Source organism: Panulirus ornatus, chromosome 10 (genome assembly GCF_036320965.1).
Source record: "Panulirus ornatus isolate Po-2019 chromosome 10, ASM3632096v1, whole genome shotgun sequence".
NCBI lineage: Eukaryota > Metazoa > Arthropoda > Malacostraca > Decapoda > Palinuridae > Panulirus > Panulirus ornatus.
In genome coordinates, this window is record NC_092233.1 from 33,947,572 (window position 1) to 33,964,387 (window position 16,816).

General features: G+C 44.7%; 1 protein-coding gene across 1 annotated transcript in view; it reads right to left on the bottom strand.

Annotated features, from left to right (window-relative positions):
* LOC139750892 (uncharacterized) overlaps positions 1–16,816 on the bottom strand; it is a 120,366-nt gene that overhangs the window by 96,996 nt on the left and 6,554 nt on the right. Inside the window, exon 2 of the mRNA XM_071665759.1 lies at positions 4,017–4,331. Within this exon, the coding sequence (XP_071521860.1) occupies positions 4,017–4,318 (302 nt within the window). The 5' untranslated portion in view covers positions 4,319–4,331. The remainder of the gene's footprint in view (positions 1–4,016; positions 4,332–16,816) is intronic.

Genomic DNA, 16,816 nt, shown 5'->3' on the forward strand with positions numbered 1-16,816 from the left:
GACCTCTTCATCCAGTCCATGGTTCAACCGGTCCTGTTCTAAGGCCATTTCGACAAGGGTTCAGGCATATCTGGCATTGGAAAAACTCTCCTTCCTCTTGCTCCCATTCAGCATTTATCACTGCCCGTAATCACTGCCCATAATCGCTGCAAGCACGTTATCCGTGAGGCAAAGCGTTTCTTTATTCAAAGGAAGTGCGATAACCTCTCCTCGTCATCCACTGATAGGTCCATCTGGTCTTTGGCTAAGCGCATCTCTAACAACATCTGTCGCTCTACCTTTCCTTCACTTTTCCGTTCTGACGGTACAACAGCTGTCTCTCCCGTAGGCAGAACAACTCTGATTCCCGTTTCTCCTCTAACTCCACCTTGGGTGACTTTAACATTCCTTCATCCCCTGATGCTCCTCCTTTTAATCCTATGCCTCTTCCCGTGATCTCTTTTCGGACTGTCCAAAAAGCACTTCTCTCTCTGGACACAAGCAAGGCTTATGGTCCTGATGGCATCCATCCCCGTGTACTGAAAGAGTGTGCCTCTGAACTTGCACCTGTGCTTGCTCGTCTATTCCGTTAATGATTAAAAACCAAAACATTTTTTCTCCCTGGAAGCATGCGTTGATACATCCATAGCGCAGCTTTGGGGTGCAGGAGCATTTAAAAAGGTCCTGTGTAACACTAAATCTTTTTCAGCGGTCCTGAGGTATATCAACTGACGATATATTTCTCTTTTGCATCTCTCCTGATGATGTGATTATGACACGAAAGTGCACTTGGAAACTTATCATGTTTCATTTCCTTCTTTTGGAAAAGTGAAAACTGGAGGGGAGAATTTCCATCCCTTCGCTTCCTTCCCTTTTAGTCATCTTTTATGACACGCAGGGAATACGTGGGAGGTATCTCTTGTCCCTTATCCCGAGAGATGATATATATATATATATATATATATATATATATATATATATATATATATATATATATATATATATATATATATAATAATAATAATAATAATAATAATAATAATGAGAGAGACAGAGGAAGAATGTAGAGTGACAGGTTTTGCCGGATTCTTCCTACTTGAGGTAACACCGTGAATGGCGAATCATCTTCCTCGTTTTCTTCCTTAAGAACAAGTATACAGCGAGCCCACATTCACGGAAGGCTTCTGATATTAGTACATGCTTACCGAAGATGGGAAGAATTATTGCTACCTCGCAGGAATGAAGATAAGTCATGTAATAAAAGAAATTGAAGTATAAATATGTTCCCCAAGTACAGTATGATATATGGTATACCTTGTATTGGTTGTCTGGCTTTATACAATGGGGAAGCTGGGCGAAGTATGGCTACAAACATCAATGATCATAAAGCTTATATACGTCATCACAGGAGGTCGAATAATGCTTGTTGTCTTCATAAACAAGTACAGACACCTGCCGAGGTGACAAGGAGCTAAAATAACACATAAAGGATTGAGTAAACAAGTGAGAAAAGCATTAGAAGCAGCCCACATGTGCATACGAGAAGTGAGCAAAATAACCGGTATAGTTGTGAGCGTTTGGTAGCAAAAGATGATAACATAGCGGTGATGGAATGTGTTGAGGGATTTACATGCAAGAGTGGGTAATGCAGCGTATGAGGATACAACTAGGGCATGGGGTTCCCCGTGAATGAAAATGGGGAACAGCATGTGATGTGTTGAAAAAGGTTAGTGGTTTGGAGTAATTGGTTTCATGAAAGGTGTATAGTGAAAAGTTTTTACCAAGGATGTAAGGCAAGTGATTGGTTCCCAGTGAATGTTGGTTGGCGGCAAGGGTGCGTGATGTCTCCATGGCTGTTTAATTTGTTTATGGATGAGGTGGTTAGTCTACGTGGGTAAGTGGCATTGGGGTCAATAGGCATCACTGAATTATGTACTAAGGAAGAGGCGTGCAGAAGAGAGGGTGTTGGATGTGAAAGTGCTGAGAGGGGTAATGGGTGGTATGTCTGATCATGTTGGAGGTGAGTGTGGTGCTTTGTGCTGGCTTCAGGAAAGAGTGGATGACATAGCGGGGAAGATGATGATGAAAGTGAGTGAGCCTGGAAAAGATACTTGTGTCCAGAGATACTGAGATACAGAGAGAGAGAGAGAGAGAGAGAGAGAGAGAGAGAGAGAGAGAGAGAGAGAGAGAGAGAGAGAGTTATGGGCGTATAGTTGTTATCTGATATATTGGGAATATTGTAATATGCAGTTAAGGATATACATTATTACTAGAGCCAGTATGTGGGGGAGGGAAATCATATGTTGACAATCCCACGGTGTTGATCGGTGTCCAGGGTCAACAGTGAGGAGCCACCAGCCACCTACTGACCCCCAGATGCCAGTAATGGGTCGTCTTGCAATGTTGTTTAGCTAGTAAGGAGCAAATTATCATATTGTAAGAATATTGTAAGATATTATTACGTAAAGTAACCCGTGGCATGTATCATGAGTACACCTATAGCTTGATTATAGAAATCGCATTGTTAAACACATAAGGGACATGTCCTCGTCCATAGCAGTTCCCATATAAGATTAATCAAGTGCAAAAATTTACTATTTACGGTTCTTGAATAAGAACGTACAGTGATACAGTTTCAAATAATGACACCACGAAAGTGTATAGAGAGTGGAAAAGTGACAAAGTGAAGTAATTAACCAGGGAAACTGAAATGATCACCTTGGCAACCCAACTTGGTTCCGGGTCACGCAGACGAGACTCGGTGTCAGTGAGCATATTACCTCCTTGATGACAGTTACCCAGCCCGGCCGGGCATAGCATTCCACATCCACTACGATATCCCGGTAAGCCAACACCTCGATTTGTGACAAAATGTGTCTTTATACAGTGTGGATGGCTCGCCCCCTGTGAGGGTAATGAATCATTAATGTGTCTACTACAGACACTGACAACTTCATTTCCTACAGGGTAGCTTGGTTGGGTCGAGCCTGTGTGGGGTCGAACCTGGTTGGGTCGAACCTGTGTGGGTCGAACCCGGTTGGGTCAAGCCTGTGTGGGGTCGAACCCGGTTGGGTCGAACCTGTGTGGGTCGAACCCGGTTGGGTCGAGCACTTGTAGGGCACCAGTCAGGGTCCCAGCGTGTCGTCCTTGACCCAACGCCGTTGTGTGAAACGCGAGCACGGACCGACCTGACGTGGAGGACGAGGGTTCATGGCTTGACCACGGACACACTCACACCCAGAGACCCGGCTGCACTGCAGTCCAGCTACACAAAATCCAGGTAAGACCTTGTGTTAACACTTGATACTCATTCCGTGAACTTTTAGCACCAGAGCACTGAGGTGAAGCAAACGGTTAAGGTATAAACAACAAGTCACTTGCAGATGTGAATTAAGATGTTTAGTTATTATTAGCAGTTGTGGTAGGATGAAGGTCACATTATTTCTGTTACTGTGAGTATCCTTAGATATTTAATGTAATAATGTCCACGGAGCCATGCATGCATGATGACTGATCATGTTAGTAGTGTTACAACCAGTTACATGTTAAGATATTCCAGTCACTGTCTGCTTACGTACATGTAATTGTCATGTTATGTGGACTTGTGTCATTCTGTTTAGGTATTAAATGTAAGAATGGTATTGGCTTTTCCTTAGCCACACAGGAAAGTGAGTAGTCAAAGTATGATTGGCAGTCCAGTGGCCTAGTTGGGTCATTGATGTCTTAATTAAGGGGTTTACTTAAACCATGGCTATGGGCCTCCATGGTCATCTCACTTGAACATCATCAACCATTATATAGTAATAATAACGCAACAACAGTATATTATACACGTACTTTGTTCTCTTTTTTTTCTGATATATATATATATATATATATATATATATATATATATATATATATATATATATATATATATATATAGTATCGTCCTAGTAAATCAAAGAGTTTTTGTGTAAGAAAAGTAGATAGAGAAGTTAGGGAAGACAGTAGGGAGGTCAAGATGTGTGGAGGAGGAGAGCAGGGGTAGGTCTCACCTGTGTAGGGCAGCTACAGCGGTCTGGAGCGGGTTGGCACGGCTGAGGAAGCCGCCAAACAACATGATGATGTACACGGCGAAGGCCACATAGGAGAGGACGCCCAGGGTCACGTCTAGCATTGGGTACACGGGCGTCAGGTTCAGGAGTCGGGGGCCGCGCCCCTCCACCCTGCCTTCACCACCACCAGCATGGGTGAGGATGGGCGTAGTGTGGGCGGAGGCAGGTGTGGCACGGGCGTGGAGAGGCGTGGGCACCATCAGGAGGGTGAGAGCCAGGGGCAGTAGCCAGTACGCCGTCATGGCATTGTGGTACCTGCAACGGTTTACGTTGACTTAGATACTGTACCATGTGACATGTGTTGTAGCACGTGTTGTAACATGTTACATGTGTTATAGCACATGTGTTATAGCATGTTACATGCGTTGTAGCACGTGTTATAGCATGTTACATGTGTTGTAGCATGTTACATGTGTTGTAGCGCATGTGTTGTAGCATGTTACATGTTTTGTAGCACGTGTTGTAGCATGTTACATGTGTTGTAGCACGTTACGTGTGTTGTAGCATATGTGTTGTAGCACGTTAGTGTGTTGTAGCATGTTACATGTGTTGTAGCACATGTGTTATAGCATGTTACATGTGTTGTAGCACATGTGTTGTAGCATGTTACATGTGTTGTAGCACATGTGTTATAGCATGTTACATGTGTTGTAGCACATGTGTTGTAGCATGTTACATGTGTTGTAGCACATGTGTTGTAGCATGTTACATGTGTTTAGCACATGTGTTGTAGCATGTTACATGTGTTGTAGCACATGTGTTGTAGCATGTTACATGTGTTGTAGCACATGTGCTGTAGCATGTTACATGTGTTGTAGCACATGTGTTGTAGCATGTTACATGTGTTGTAGCACATGTAGCATGTTACATGTGTTGTAGCACGTTACATGTGTTGTAGCACATGTGTTGTAGCACGTTACGTGTGTTGTAGCACGTTACGTGTGTTGAAGCATGTTACATGTGTTGCAGCATGTTACATATGTTGTAGCGCGTTACGTGTGTTGTAGCGTGTTACATGTGTTGTAGCACATGTGTTGAAGCATGTTGCAGTGTTGTAGCACGTTACATGTGTTGTACCACGCTACATGTGTTGTACCACGCTACATGTGTTGTAGCACGTTACATGTGTTGTAGCATGTTCCAGTGTTGTAGCACGTTACATGTGATGTACCATTCTACATGTGTTGTACCACGGTACATGTGTTGTACCATGCTACATGTGTTGTAGCACGCTATATGTGTCGAGCACACTACATGTGTTGTACCATGCTACATATGTTACAGCACGCTATATGTGTTATACCATGCTACATATGTTTTAGCACGCTACATGTGGTGTAGAATGCTACACGTGTTGTAACACGCTACATGTGGTGTAGAACGCTATATGTGTTGTAGCACGTTGCATGAGGTGTAGAACGCTACATGTGTTATACCACGCCACATGTGTAAAACGTTACATGTGTTGTACCATGCTACATGTGGTGTAGAACGCTATATGTGTTGTAGCACGCTGCATGAGGTATAGAACGCTACTTGTGTTTTACCACGCTACATGTGTAGAACGTTACATGTGTTGTACCATGCTACATGTGGTGTAGCACGTTACATTTATTGTAGCACGCTACATGTGTTGTAGCACCCTACACTTGTTGTAGGACGCTGCTTGTGATGTAGAACGCTACATATGCTGTACCCTGCTACATTTGGTGTAGAACGCTACATGTGTTGTACCCTGATACATGTGGTGTAGAACGCTACATGTGCTGTACCATTCTTCATATGGTTTAGAACGCTACATATGTTGTACAACGCTACATGTGGTATAGAACGCTACATGTTTTGTACCACCTTTCCATGTGGTGTACAATGTTACATGTGTTGTATCACGTTACATGTGTCGTAACACGTTACATGTGTTGTAGCACGTTACATGTGCTGTAGAACGCGACATGTGTTGTAGCAAGCTATATGTGTAGCACGTTACATGTGTTGTAGCACGCCACGTGTTGTACTACGTTACTTATGTTGTAGCACGTTACATATGTTGTAGCACATGTGTTGTAGCACGCTGCATGTGCTGTAGAACACTAAAAGTGTCGTAGCACGTTACATGTGTTTTAGAACGCTACATTTGTTGTACGTTACAGGTGTTGTAGAACGCTACATGTGTTGTACCATACTACTTGTCGTGTAGAACGCTACATGTGTTTAGCATGCTACATGTGTCGTAGCACGTTACATGAGTTTTAGTATGTTACATGTGTTGTAGAACGCTACGTGTGTTGCACAATGCTACATGTGGTGTAGAACTCTACATTTGTTGTAGCACGCTACATGTGTCGTAGCATGTTGCATGTGTTGTAGTACGTTACATGTGTTGTAGAGCGCTACATGTGTTGCACCATGCTACGTGTGGTGTAGAACGCTACATGTGTTATAGCACGCTACATGTGTCGTAGCATGTCACATGTGTTGTAACACGTTACATGTGTTGTAGAACGCTACATGTGTTGCACCATGCTACATGTGTAGAACGCTACGGGTGTTGTAGCACGTTGCATGTGTTCTAGTACGTTACCTGGGTTGTAGCACTTCACATGTTGTAGTACGCTATATGTGGTGTAGCACACTACATGTGTTGTAGAACGCTACATGTGTTGTACCATGCGACATGTGTTATAGCACGTTAGATGTCTTGTAAAACGCTACATATGTTGTACCATGCTACATTTGTTGTAGCACGCTGCATGTGTTGTAGCACGCTACATGTGTCGTAGCACGTTACATGTATTGTAGCACATGTGCTGAAGCACGCTGCATGTGTCGTAGCGCGTTGTATGTATTGTAGAAGTTACATGAGTTGTAGCACGCTACAAGTGTTGTAGAACGTTACATGTGTTGTAGCACGTTACATGTGTTGTAGCACGTTACATGTGTTGTAGAACGTTACATGTGTTGTAGCACGTTACATGTGTTGTAGCACGCTACATGTGTTATAGCAAGTTACATGAGTTGTAGCACGCTACAAGTGTTGTAGTACACTACATGGAATGTAGCACGCTGCATATGTTGTAGCATGCTGTATGTGGTGTAGCATGCTACATTTGTTGTAACACGTTACATGTGATGTGGAACATTTTATGTAGTGTGGAACGCTTCACGTGTTGTACCATGCTACATATGTTGTACTGTGCTGCATGGTATGTAGCACGCTACATGTAACACGTTCCATGTAGCACGCTACATGTGATGTAGCACATTACGTATGGTGTAGCACGTTCCATGTTGTGTAGCACGCTACATGTGTTATACCATGCTATATGTGTTGTAGCACGCTACATGTGTTGTACCATGCTATATGTGTTGTAACACGTTGCATGTGGTGTAGGACGCTACATGTTGTTTGTAGCACGTTATATGTTGCACGCTGCATGTGATGAAGCACCTTACATGTTGCACGCTGCATGTGTTGAAGCACGCTACATGTTGCACGCTGCATGTTGCACGCTGCATGTGTTGAAGCACATTACATGTTGCACGCTGCATGTGTTGAAGCACACTACATGTTGCACGCTGCATGTGTTGAAGCACATTACATGTTGCACGCTACATGTGTTGAAGCACGCTACATGTTGCACGCTGCATGTGTTGAAGCACATTACATGTTGCACGCTACATGTGTTGAAGCACGCTACATGTGCTGTAGCAGGTCACGTGTGTTTTGCCATGCTACATGTGTTGTAGTTAGCTGCGTGTGTTGTACCGTGCTGTATGTCGTGTAGCATGCAACATGTGTTGCACCAGGTTACTTGTAGCACGCTACGTAAGTTGCAGCATGCAACATGTGTAGCACCAGGTTACTTGTGTTGTACTACGCTACATATGTTGCAGCACGCTACATGTGTTGCACCAGGTTACTTGTGTTGTAGCACGCTACATAAGTTGCAGCATGCAACATGTTGCACCAGGTTACTTGTGTTGTACTACGCTACATATGTTGCAGCACGCTACATGTGTTGCACCAGGTTACTTTTGTTGTAGTACGCTACATAAGTTGCAGCACGCTACATGTGTTGCACCAGGTTACTTGTGTTGTAGCACGCTACATAAGTTGCAGCATGCAACATGTGTTGCACCAGGTTACTTGTGTTGTACTACGCTACATATGTTGCAGCACGCTACATGTGTTGCACCAGGTTACTTTTGTTGTAGTACGCTACATAAGTTGCAGCACGCTACATGTGTTGCACCAGGTTACTTGTGTTGTAGCACGCTACATAAGTTGCAGCATGCAACATGTGTTGCACCAGGTTACTTGTGTTGTACTACGCTACATATGTTGCAGCACGCTACATGTGTTGCACCAGGTGACTTGTGTTGTAGCACGCTACATAAGTTGCAGCACGCTACATGTGTTGTAGCATGGTACATGCTGCATGTGATTTGGCATGGTTTATGTGTTGCACCATGGTACATGTGTTGTCGCATTCTATATATGGCGTAGCACGCTACATGTGATGTAGCACGTAACATGTAGTGTTGCACGCTACATGTGGTATAGCAAGCAACATTTGTTGCAGCACGCTACATGTGATGTAGCACGCAATATGTAGTGTTGCACGCTACATGTGGGATAGCAAGCAACATATGTTGCAGTACGCTTCACGTCTTGGAGCACACTACATGTGTTATGGACGATACATATGTTGTAGCACTACATGTCTCAGAACAATCTACATGTTTTGTAGCCATTTACATATGTTGTTGCACATTACATGTGTTGAAACACGCTACGTGTATTGTAGCACGTTACATGTGTTGTAGCGCGCAACATGTGCTGTACTGTACATTTGTTGTACTACGCTAAATGTGTTGTAGCATACTATATGTGTTGTATCATGCTACATGTTATACCATGCTACATGTGTTATAGCACGTTATATGTGTTGTAGCACACTACATGTGTTGTAGCACATACATGGGATGTAGCACGCTACATGTATTCTATCACTCTGCATGTGTTGGAACACGCTTAGATTAGTTGTAGCACGCTAGATTGTAGCACGCTACATGTGATGATGAAAAATCCATCACATGATACTTAGGTTTTAATCATGTTGAGGAAAGTACAAGCATGGAGGAGAGGAGTATTCAAGAGAAGATATTATCATGTAAACTACTGAGACGTTAAGAATGTCTGTGTTAACATATAATCGGGAAGTCGGGTGTGGTGGCCAGGAGCCAGGCCAAGTATGGTGGAATGTTATCATTTAAGATTAAGGAGTTAAGGAGGTGGTTACCTCGAGCCCGAAATATAGAAAGATGGTTAAGAAATATTGGAGGGATGATTGGGTAAAAATGGTCAGAAATGAGAGGAGCTTCCTGATGTGTTGTTGAAGTTATATGTAACACTCCAGACAGCCTGCAGTTACAAGGTAGAACAGCTCAATATTCTTAGTGCACAACTCACTTCCTCAGCACAACCCACTGTCTTCAGTACAACCCACCGTCCTAAGTACGACAACCCACCATCCTCAGTATGACAAATTACCATCCTCTGTACGACAAAACTCTATCCTCAGTATGACAACCCACTATCCTCAGTAGGTCAACCCACCATCGTCAGTACGACAACCCACCATTATCAGTGAGACAGCCCACCATCCTCAGTACGATAACCCACCATCCTCAGTGCGACAACCCACCATCCTCACTACGATATCCCACCATCCTCAGTATTACAACCCACCATCCTCAGTACGACAACCCACCATCCTCAGTTTGACAACACTCCATCCTAAGTACAACCCACCACCTTCAGTATTACAACCCACCACCCTCAGTATTACAACCCACCACCCTCAGTATTACAACCCACCACCCTCAGTATTACAACCCACCACCCTCAGTATTACAACCCACCATCCTCAGTACGACATCCCACCATCCTTAGTATGACAACCCACCATCCTCAGTACCACAACCCACCATCCTCAGTACCACAACCCATCATCCTCAGTACGACAACCCACCATCCTCAGTACGACAACCCACCATCTTCAGTACAATAACCCACCATCATTAGTATGACAACCCACCATTCTCAGTACGACAACTCACCATCTTCAATACAACAACCCACCATCCTCAGTACAACAACCCACCATCCTCAGTATGACAACTCACCATCCTCAGCACGAGCAACCCACCATCCTTAGTATGACAACCCACCATCCTCAGTACGGCAGCCCACCATCCTACGTACGACAACCCACCATCCTCGGTATGACAACCCACCATCCTCAGCATGACAACCCACTATCCTCAATACAACGATCCACGACCCTCAGTATGACAACCCACCATCCTCAGTACCACAACCCACCATCCTCAGCACGACAACCCACCATTCTTAGTATGACAACCCACCATCCTCAGCACGACAACCCACCATCCTCAGTGTAACAACCCAACATCCTCAGTACGACAACCCACCATCCTCAGTATGACAACCCACCATCCTTAGTATGACAACATACCATCCTAAGTACGACAACCCACCATCCTCAGTATGACAACCCACCATCCTCAGTATGACAACCTACTATCCTCAGTACGACAACCCACCATCTTCACTGCGACAGCCAACCATCCCCAGAAAGACAACCCACCATCCTCAGTACGACAGCCCACCATCCTCAGTATGTACCACAACCCACCATCCTCAGTACGACATCCCACCATCCTCAGTACGACAACCAACAAACCCCAGAAAGACAACCCACCATCCTCAGTACGACAGCCCACCATCTTAAGTACGACAGCCCACCGTCCTCAGTACGACAACCCACCATCTTCAGTGCGATAACCCACCATTCTCAGTACTACAACCCACCATCTTCAATACAGCAACCCACCATCCCCAGTACAACAACCCACCATCCTCAGTATGACAACTCATCATCCTCAGCACGAGCAACCCACCATCCTCAGTATTACAACCCACCATCCTCAGTATTACAACCCACCATCCTCAGTATTACAACCCACCATCCTCAGTATTACAACCCACCATCCTCAGTATTACAACCCACCATCCTCAATACGACAGCCCACCATCCTCAGTACAACCCACCATCCTCGGTATGACAACCCACCATCCTCAGTAAGACGATCCACGACCCTCAGTATGACAACCCACCATCCTCGGTATGACAACCCACCATCCTCAGTAAGACGATCCACGACCCTCAGTATGACAACCCACCATCCTCAGTACCACAACCCACCATCCTCAGCACGACAACCCACCATTCTTAGTGTGACAACCCACCATCCTCAGCACGACAACCCACCATCCTCAGTATAACAACCCAACATCCTCAGTACGACAACCCACCATCCTCAGTATGACAACCCACCATCCTTAGTATGACAACATACCATCCTAAGTACGACAACCCACCATCCTCAGTATGACAACCCACCATCCTCAGGATGACAACCCACCATCCTCAGTACGACAGCCCACCATCCTAAGTACGATAGCCCACCGTCCTCAGTGCGACAACCAACCATCCCCAAAAAGACAACCCACCATCCTCAGTACGACAGCCCACCATCCTCAGTACGATAGCCCACCGTCCTCAGTACGACAGCCCACCGCCCTCAGTACGACAACCCACCATCCTCAGTACGATAGCCCACCATCCTCAGTACGATAGCCCACCGTCCTCAGTACGACAGCCCACCGCCCTCAGTACGACAGCCCACCATCCTCAGTACAACCCACCTTCCTCAGTATGATAACCCACCATCCTCAGTACGACAACCCACCATCCTCAGTACGACAACCCACCCTTCTCCGTACGACAACCCACCATCCTCAGTATGACAACCTACCATCCTCAGTACGACAACCCACCATCCTCAGTACCACAACCCGCCATCCTCAGCACAACCCACCATTCTTAGTATGACAACCCACCATCCTCAGCACGACAACCCACCATCCTCAGTATAACAACCCAACATCCTCAGTACAACCCACCATCCTCAGTACGACAACCCACCCTTCTCCGTACGACAACCCACCATCCTCAGTATGACAACCTACCATCCTCAGTACGACAACCCACCATCCTCAGTACCACAACCCGCCATCCTCAGCACAACCCACCATTCTTAGTATGACAACCCACCATCCTCAGCACGACAACCCACCATCCTCAGTATAACAACCCAACATCCTCAGTACAACCCACCATCCTCAGTACGACAACCCACCCTTCTCCGTACGACAACCCACCATCCTCAGTATGACAACCTGCCATCCTCAGAACGACAACGCACCATCCTCAGTACGACAACCCACCATCCTCTGTGTGACAACCCACCATCCTCAGTATGACAACCCACCATCCTCACCATGACAACCCACCATCCTTAGCATGACAACCCACCATCCTCAGAACGAAAATCCACCATCCTCAGTATGACAACCCACCATCCTCTGTACGACAACCCACCACCTCGGTAAGACAGTCTACCATCCTCAGTACGACAACCCACCATCCTCAGTACGACAACCCACCACCTCGGTAAGACAGTCTACTATCCTCAGTACGACAACCCACCATCCTCAGTATGACCCACAATCCTCTGTACAACTCACTCGATCTGCATCATATTTCGATACAGTTTTCTCAATAAACTCAGACGAAGTCTGGTTAAGTTCCAACACCTCGTATCTACCCATCTCTTTATCGAAAATTCTTTTCAACTTTCTCCTTTGACAGATGTGTAATTCCACCTCAACAGGAACCGATGAAAATTACTAGGAATTTATCAAAATCCAAAGAGTATGAGAAGGTCATAAAATAAAGTAAACGTGAGGAGGAAAAAAAGAATATTCTTGTAAGTTAATAATAATCCTAAGGAATTCTTCAAATATATAAGACAAAGGAAGAAAGTAAAAAAAAAAAAAAAGGAATTGGACCATTACCAATTATGTCTTTAACTTCGTATTTACAACTGAAGAAACATCTCAAATTCCACAACCAATGAAAATGTTTCAAGGATCAGATGAAGAAGAGTTGAAGGTTAGAGAAATGAATAGCTCTGTAGTACTTGAATACCTAGACCAATTAAATCCTAACAAATCCAGCGGCCCACATAACTTAACTCAAGATTTGTAAAGGTCAGGAGACACAGCTGTTATATCACATAACATAAATATTCAATAAATCTCTGTCGGATGGTCAGGTGTCAACTGAAACAAGCAGATATTACTCCTGTGTATAAGAAAAGAAGACAAAAACTGTGCCTTGAACTACCACCCAGTTAGCTTTACGTCAGTGTTAGGTATAACTATGGAAAAAAAACACGAGATAAAACTGTCACATTTCTATAAGAACACAACATCATATCGGACAACCAACACGGCTTCTGCTATAGAAAATCCTGCATGACAAATTTGCTGGAATTTTTTAATGTTATTCATCAGAATTGGGACGATAATTACCGCCTGATGTAGAATGATCAGATTTCCGAAAGGCTTTTAATAAAGTGCCTCACAAGAAACTTCCATACACTCAAAACACACGGACTCGGTGAGGAACTGTGTACATGGATCAGAGACTGGCTTACCGGAAGAAAGTAACGTATAGTATTAAACGAGGAAGCCTCACATTAGCCAGACGTAACTAGTGGTGTGCCACAGGGGTCGGTCTGAGGCCCAGTTCTTTTCATGATATACATTAATGACCAAGAACTCGGTCTCATATCTAAGATCTCCAAATTTGCTGGAGATACTAAACTAGGAGGTAGAGCTGTAAACAGGCGGGACTGCGAAATGACTCAAAGAAATCTTAACTTACTAGCAGAGTGGTCAGACAGATGACAAATGAAGTTTAATGTTGACAAGTGTAAAGTTATGCACTTTGGAGACAAGAATGCATGTTACAACTATAAATTATTCTGAAACTCTCTAACTAAAGTAAACGAAGAAAGGACCTTCGAGTTGTCATTAGCAACAATTTGAAATACAGTGAACAGTGTGAAGCAGCAAGTAAAAAAGGCAACCAAATGTTAGGTTTCATAGCCAGGAACATAGATTACAGGACACCAGGAACAATTCTCACTCTTCATGATTCTCTAGTAAGACCACACCTTGAATATACAGTCCAGTTTTGGTCCCAAAACTATAAAAAAGACAAGAAAAAATCATAGTGAGTACAAAGACTCTGGTCAAAATTGATCCCATCCCTTACAAATTTGGCATACGAAGAGAGGCTAAACGATTGGATCTCTTCTCCCTAAAAAAAAGAAAAACAAAACGTAGACTTCGCTACGACTTAATCCAAGTGTTCAAAATTCTGAACAAGTTCGATGAAAGTAAATTATGGAAGCATATACGGTTACCAGGACAAATGATATAAAACTCAAAGCTAAAAGATGTGGGAAGAAGCTATTTTTCCTATAGATGTGTTGAGCACTGGAATAAGTTATCGTCAGACGTAGTGAATGCTAATGCTATGAATACCTTCAAAAGTCGTTTAGACAAATATTTTATAGATTCAGGTATACCCAGGGAAAAACGCTAACAACTATACTTCCTCATTCCACCACTCACTATCCTTTCAAATCTGACGAACTCCCGCCTTTTTGCGTGCGTATAAACGACAGCGTTAACGCAGACACTAGAAGGCTAATGTACAGCAGCGGTGAGTCGGTGATAATTAAAGAAAAAAAAAAAAAACTGCTAAGCGGGATTACATTTTCCTGTCAAGTTACACGCCTTTTATATTTTTTGTTCCATACAAATCACTCGTGGGCCAATCAGGCCTCCTGTTGTCTGTCTTTCTCAGGTAAACTCATGTAAACCAATATACTTGGTTTTATTGTAACATTCACTCTACCTTGGACACCCCACATTACGGAAATAGCTACGTCTGCCTCTAAGAAAATTGGAGTCCTGTTTAGATGTCAAAATTTCTTTTCTTCCAAGCAGTTAATCATTCCCCGCATCCTTACCTGACAGAGTTGAGTCGAAAACTGTCCGACTTAACTTCAAGATTTGACCCCCTTCCCATGTACCGCACTGCTGGTTCTTTTTCCTCTCTTCTGTAGGTATTCCTTTGGTTTTTGCTCCAGAGAGCTGGCTGTTTATGTGCTGTCACCACTAGCTAGACCACAAAGTATTTGGTAAGCTGCTGCATCACATGAATACCGTGTGGCCGCTGGCAACTCAATGGTGGGCCGTTTTGATAACTGTTTCCCTACACCTCTTAAGCTTTGGAACTCTTCCGTTTTATATATTTTGCAATATCTATGACCTGGCATCTTTTAAGACAAGTTTTTCACTTCCTCCAAATTCGCAAATACTTTTCCATGTTTGTTTTTTCCCTTCTCATTAATATTTCTGTATGTCATTTCTGGCTTGGTCTTGATGTGGACTCTTGTTCGTGACTGGAGCCTCCAAATGAGAAAGACTGGCAGGATGGAGGTTGCCCTCCCCATTGGGAGGTACGGAGGCTGCCGGTGGCGTCCATCTTGGACCACTTGTTCTGACTGTCTCTCAGGGAACAGTTGGCTAGCGATCACTCGGATGACCGGACCCCATCCCGGGTCTAAAGCTCTCCCTCCCTCCCTTGTCTTTCTCATTCTCCCTGGCTACGTCACAGGAACCCAGTGATCCGGGTCAGTGCGACGGGAGAGTCTCCCAATACTCAGGAATGAATAACATATGAAGACGAAGTCGTGAGCCGAAGAGAGTGTTCGAACGACGGTGAGGGGTGTACTTGTTTACACCAGCCGCCATGTGCTGCTCCTACTACTACTGTTTACCCTGCTGATGGTAGAATTGCCGTGGATGGTGGGGGTGTTGGTGATGGTGATAATGATGCTGGAGATGGTGGAGTGATGGTGATGATGATGCTGGAGATGGTGGGGGTGTTGGTGATGGTGATGATGGAGATGGTGGGGGTGTTGGTGTTGATGATGATGATGATGATGGAGATGGTGGGAGCGATGGTGTTGGTGATGATGATGATGGAGATGGTGTGGACGATGGTGTTGGTGATGATGATGATGGAGATGGTGGGGGCGATGGTGTTGGTGATGATGATGATGGAGATGGTGGGGGCGGTGGTGTTGGTGATGATGATGATGGAGATGGTGAGGGTGATGGTGTTGGTGATGATGATGATGGAGATGGTGGGGGCGGTGGTGTTGGTGATGATGATGATGGAGATGGTGGGGGCGGTGGTGTTGGTGATGATGATGATGGAGATGGTGGGGGCGATGGTGTTGGTGATGATGATGATGGAGATGGTGGGGGTGTTGGTGTTGATGATGATGATGATGGAGATGGTGGGGTGTGGTGTTGGATGATGATGATGATGGAGTGGTGGGGGGTGTTGGTTGATGATGATGATGATGGAGATGGTGGGGGTGTGTTGGTGATGATGATGATGGAGATGGTGGGGCGGTGGTGTTGGTGATGATGATGATGGAGATGGTGGGGGTGGTGTGTTGTGATGATGATGATGTGGAGATGGTGGGGGGTGGTGTTGGTGATGATGATGATGATGGAGTGGTGGGGGTGTTGGTGTTGATGATGATGATGATGGAGATGGTGGGGGTGTTGGTGTTGGTGATGATGATGATGGAGATGGTGGGGGTGTTGGTGTTGGTGATGATGATGATGGAGATGGTGGGGACGATGGTGTTGGTGA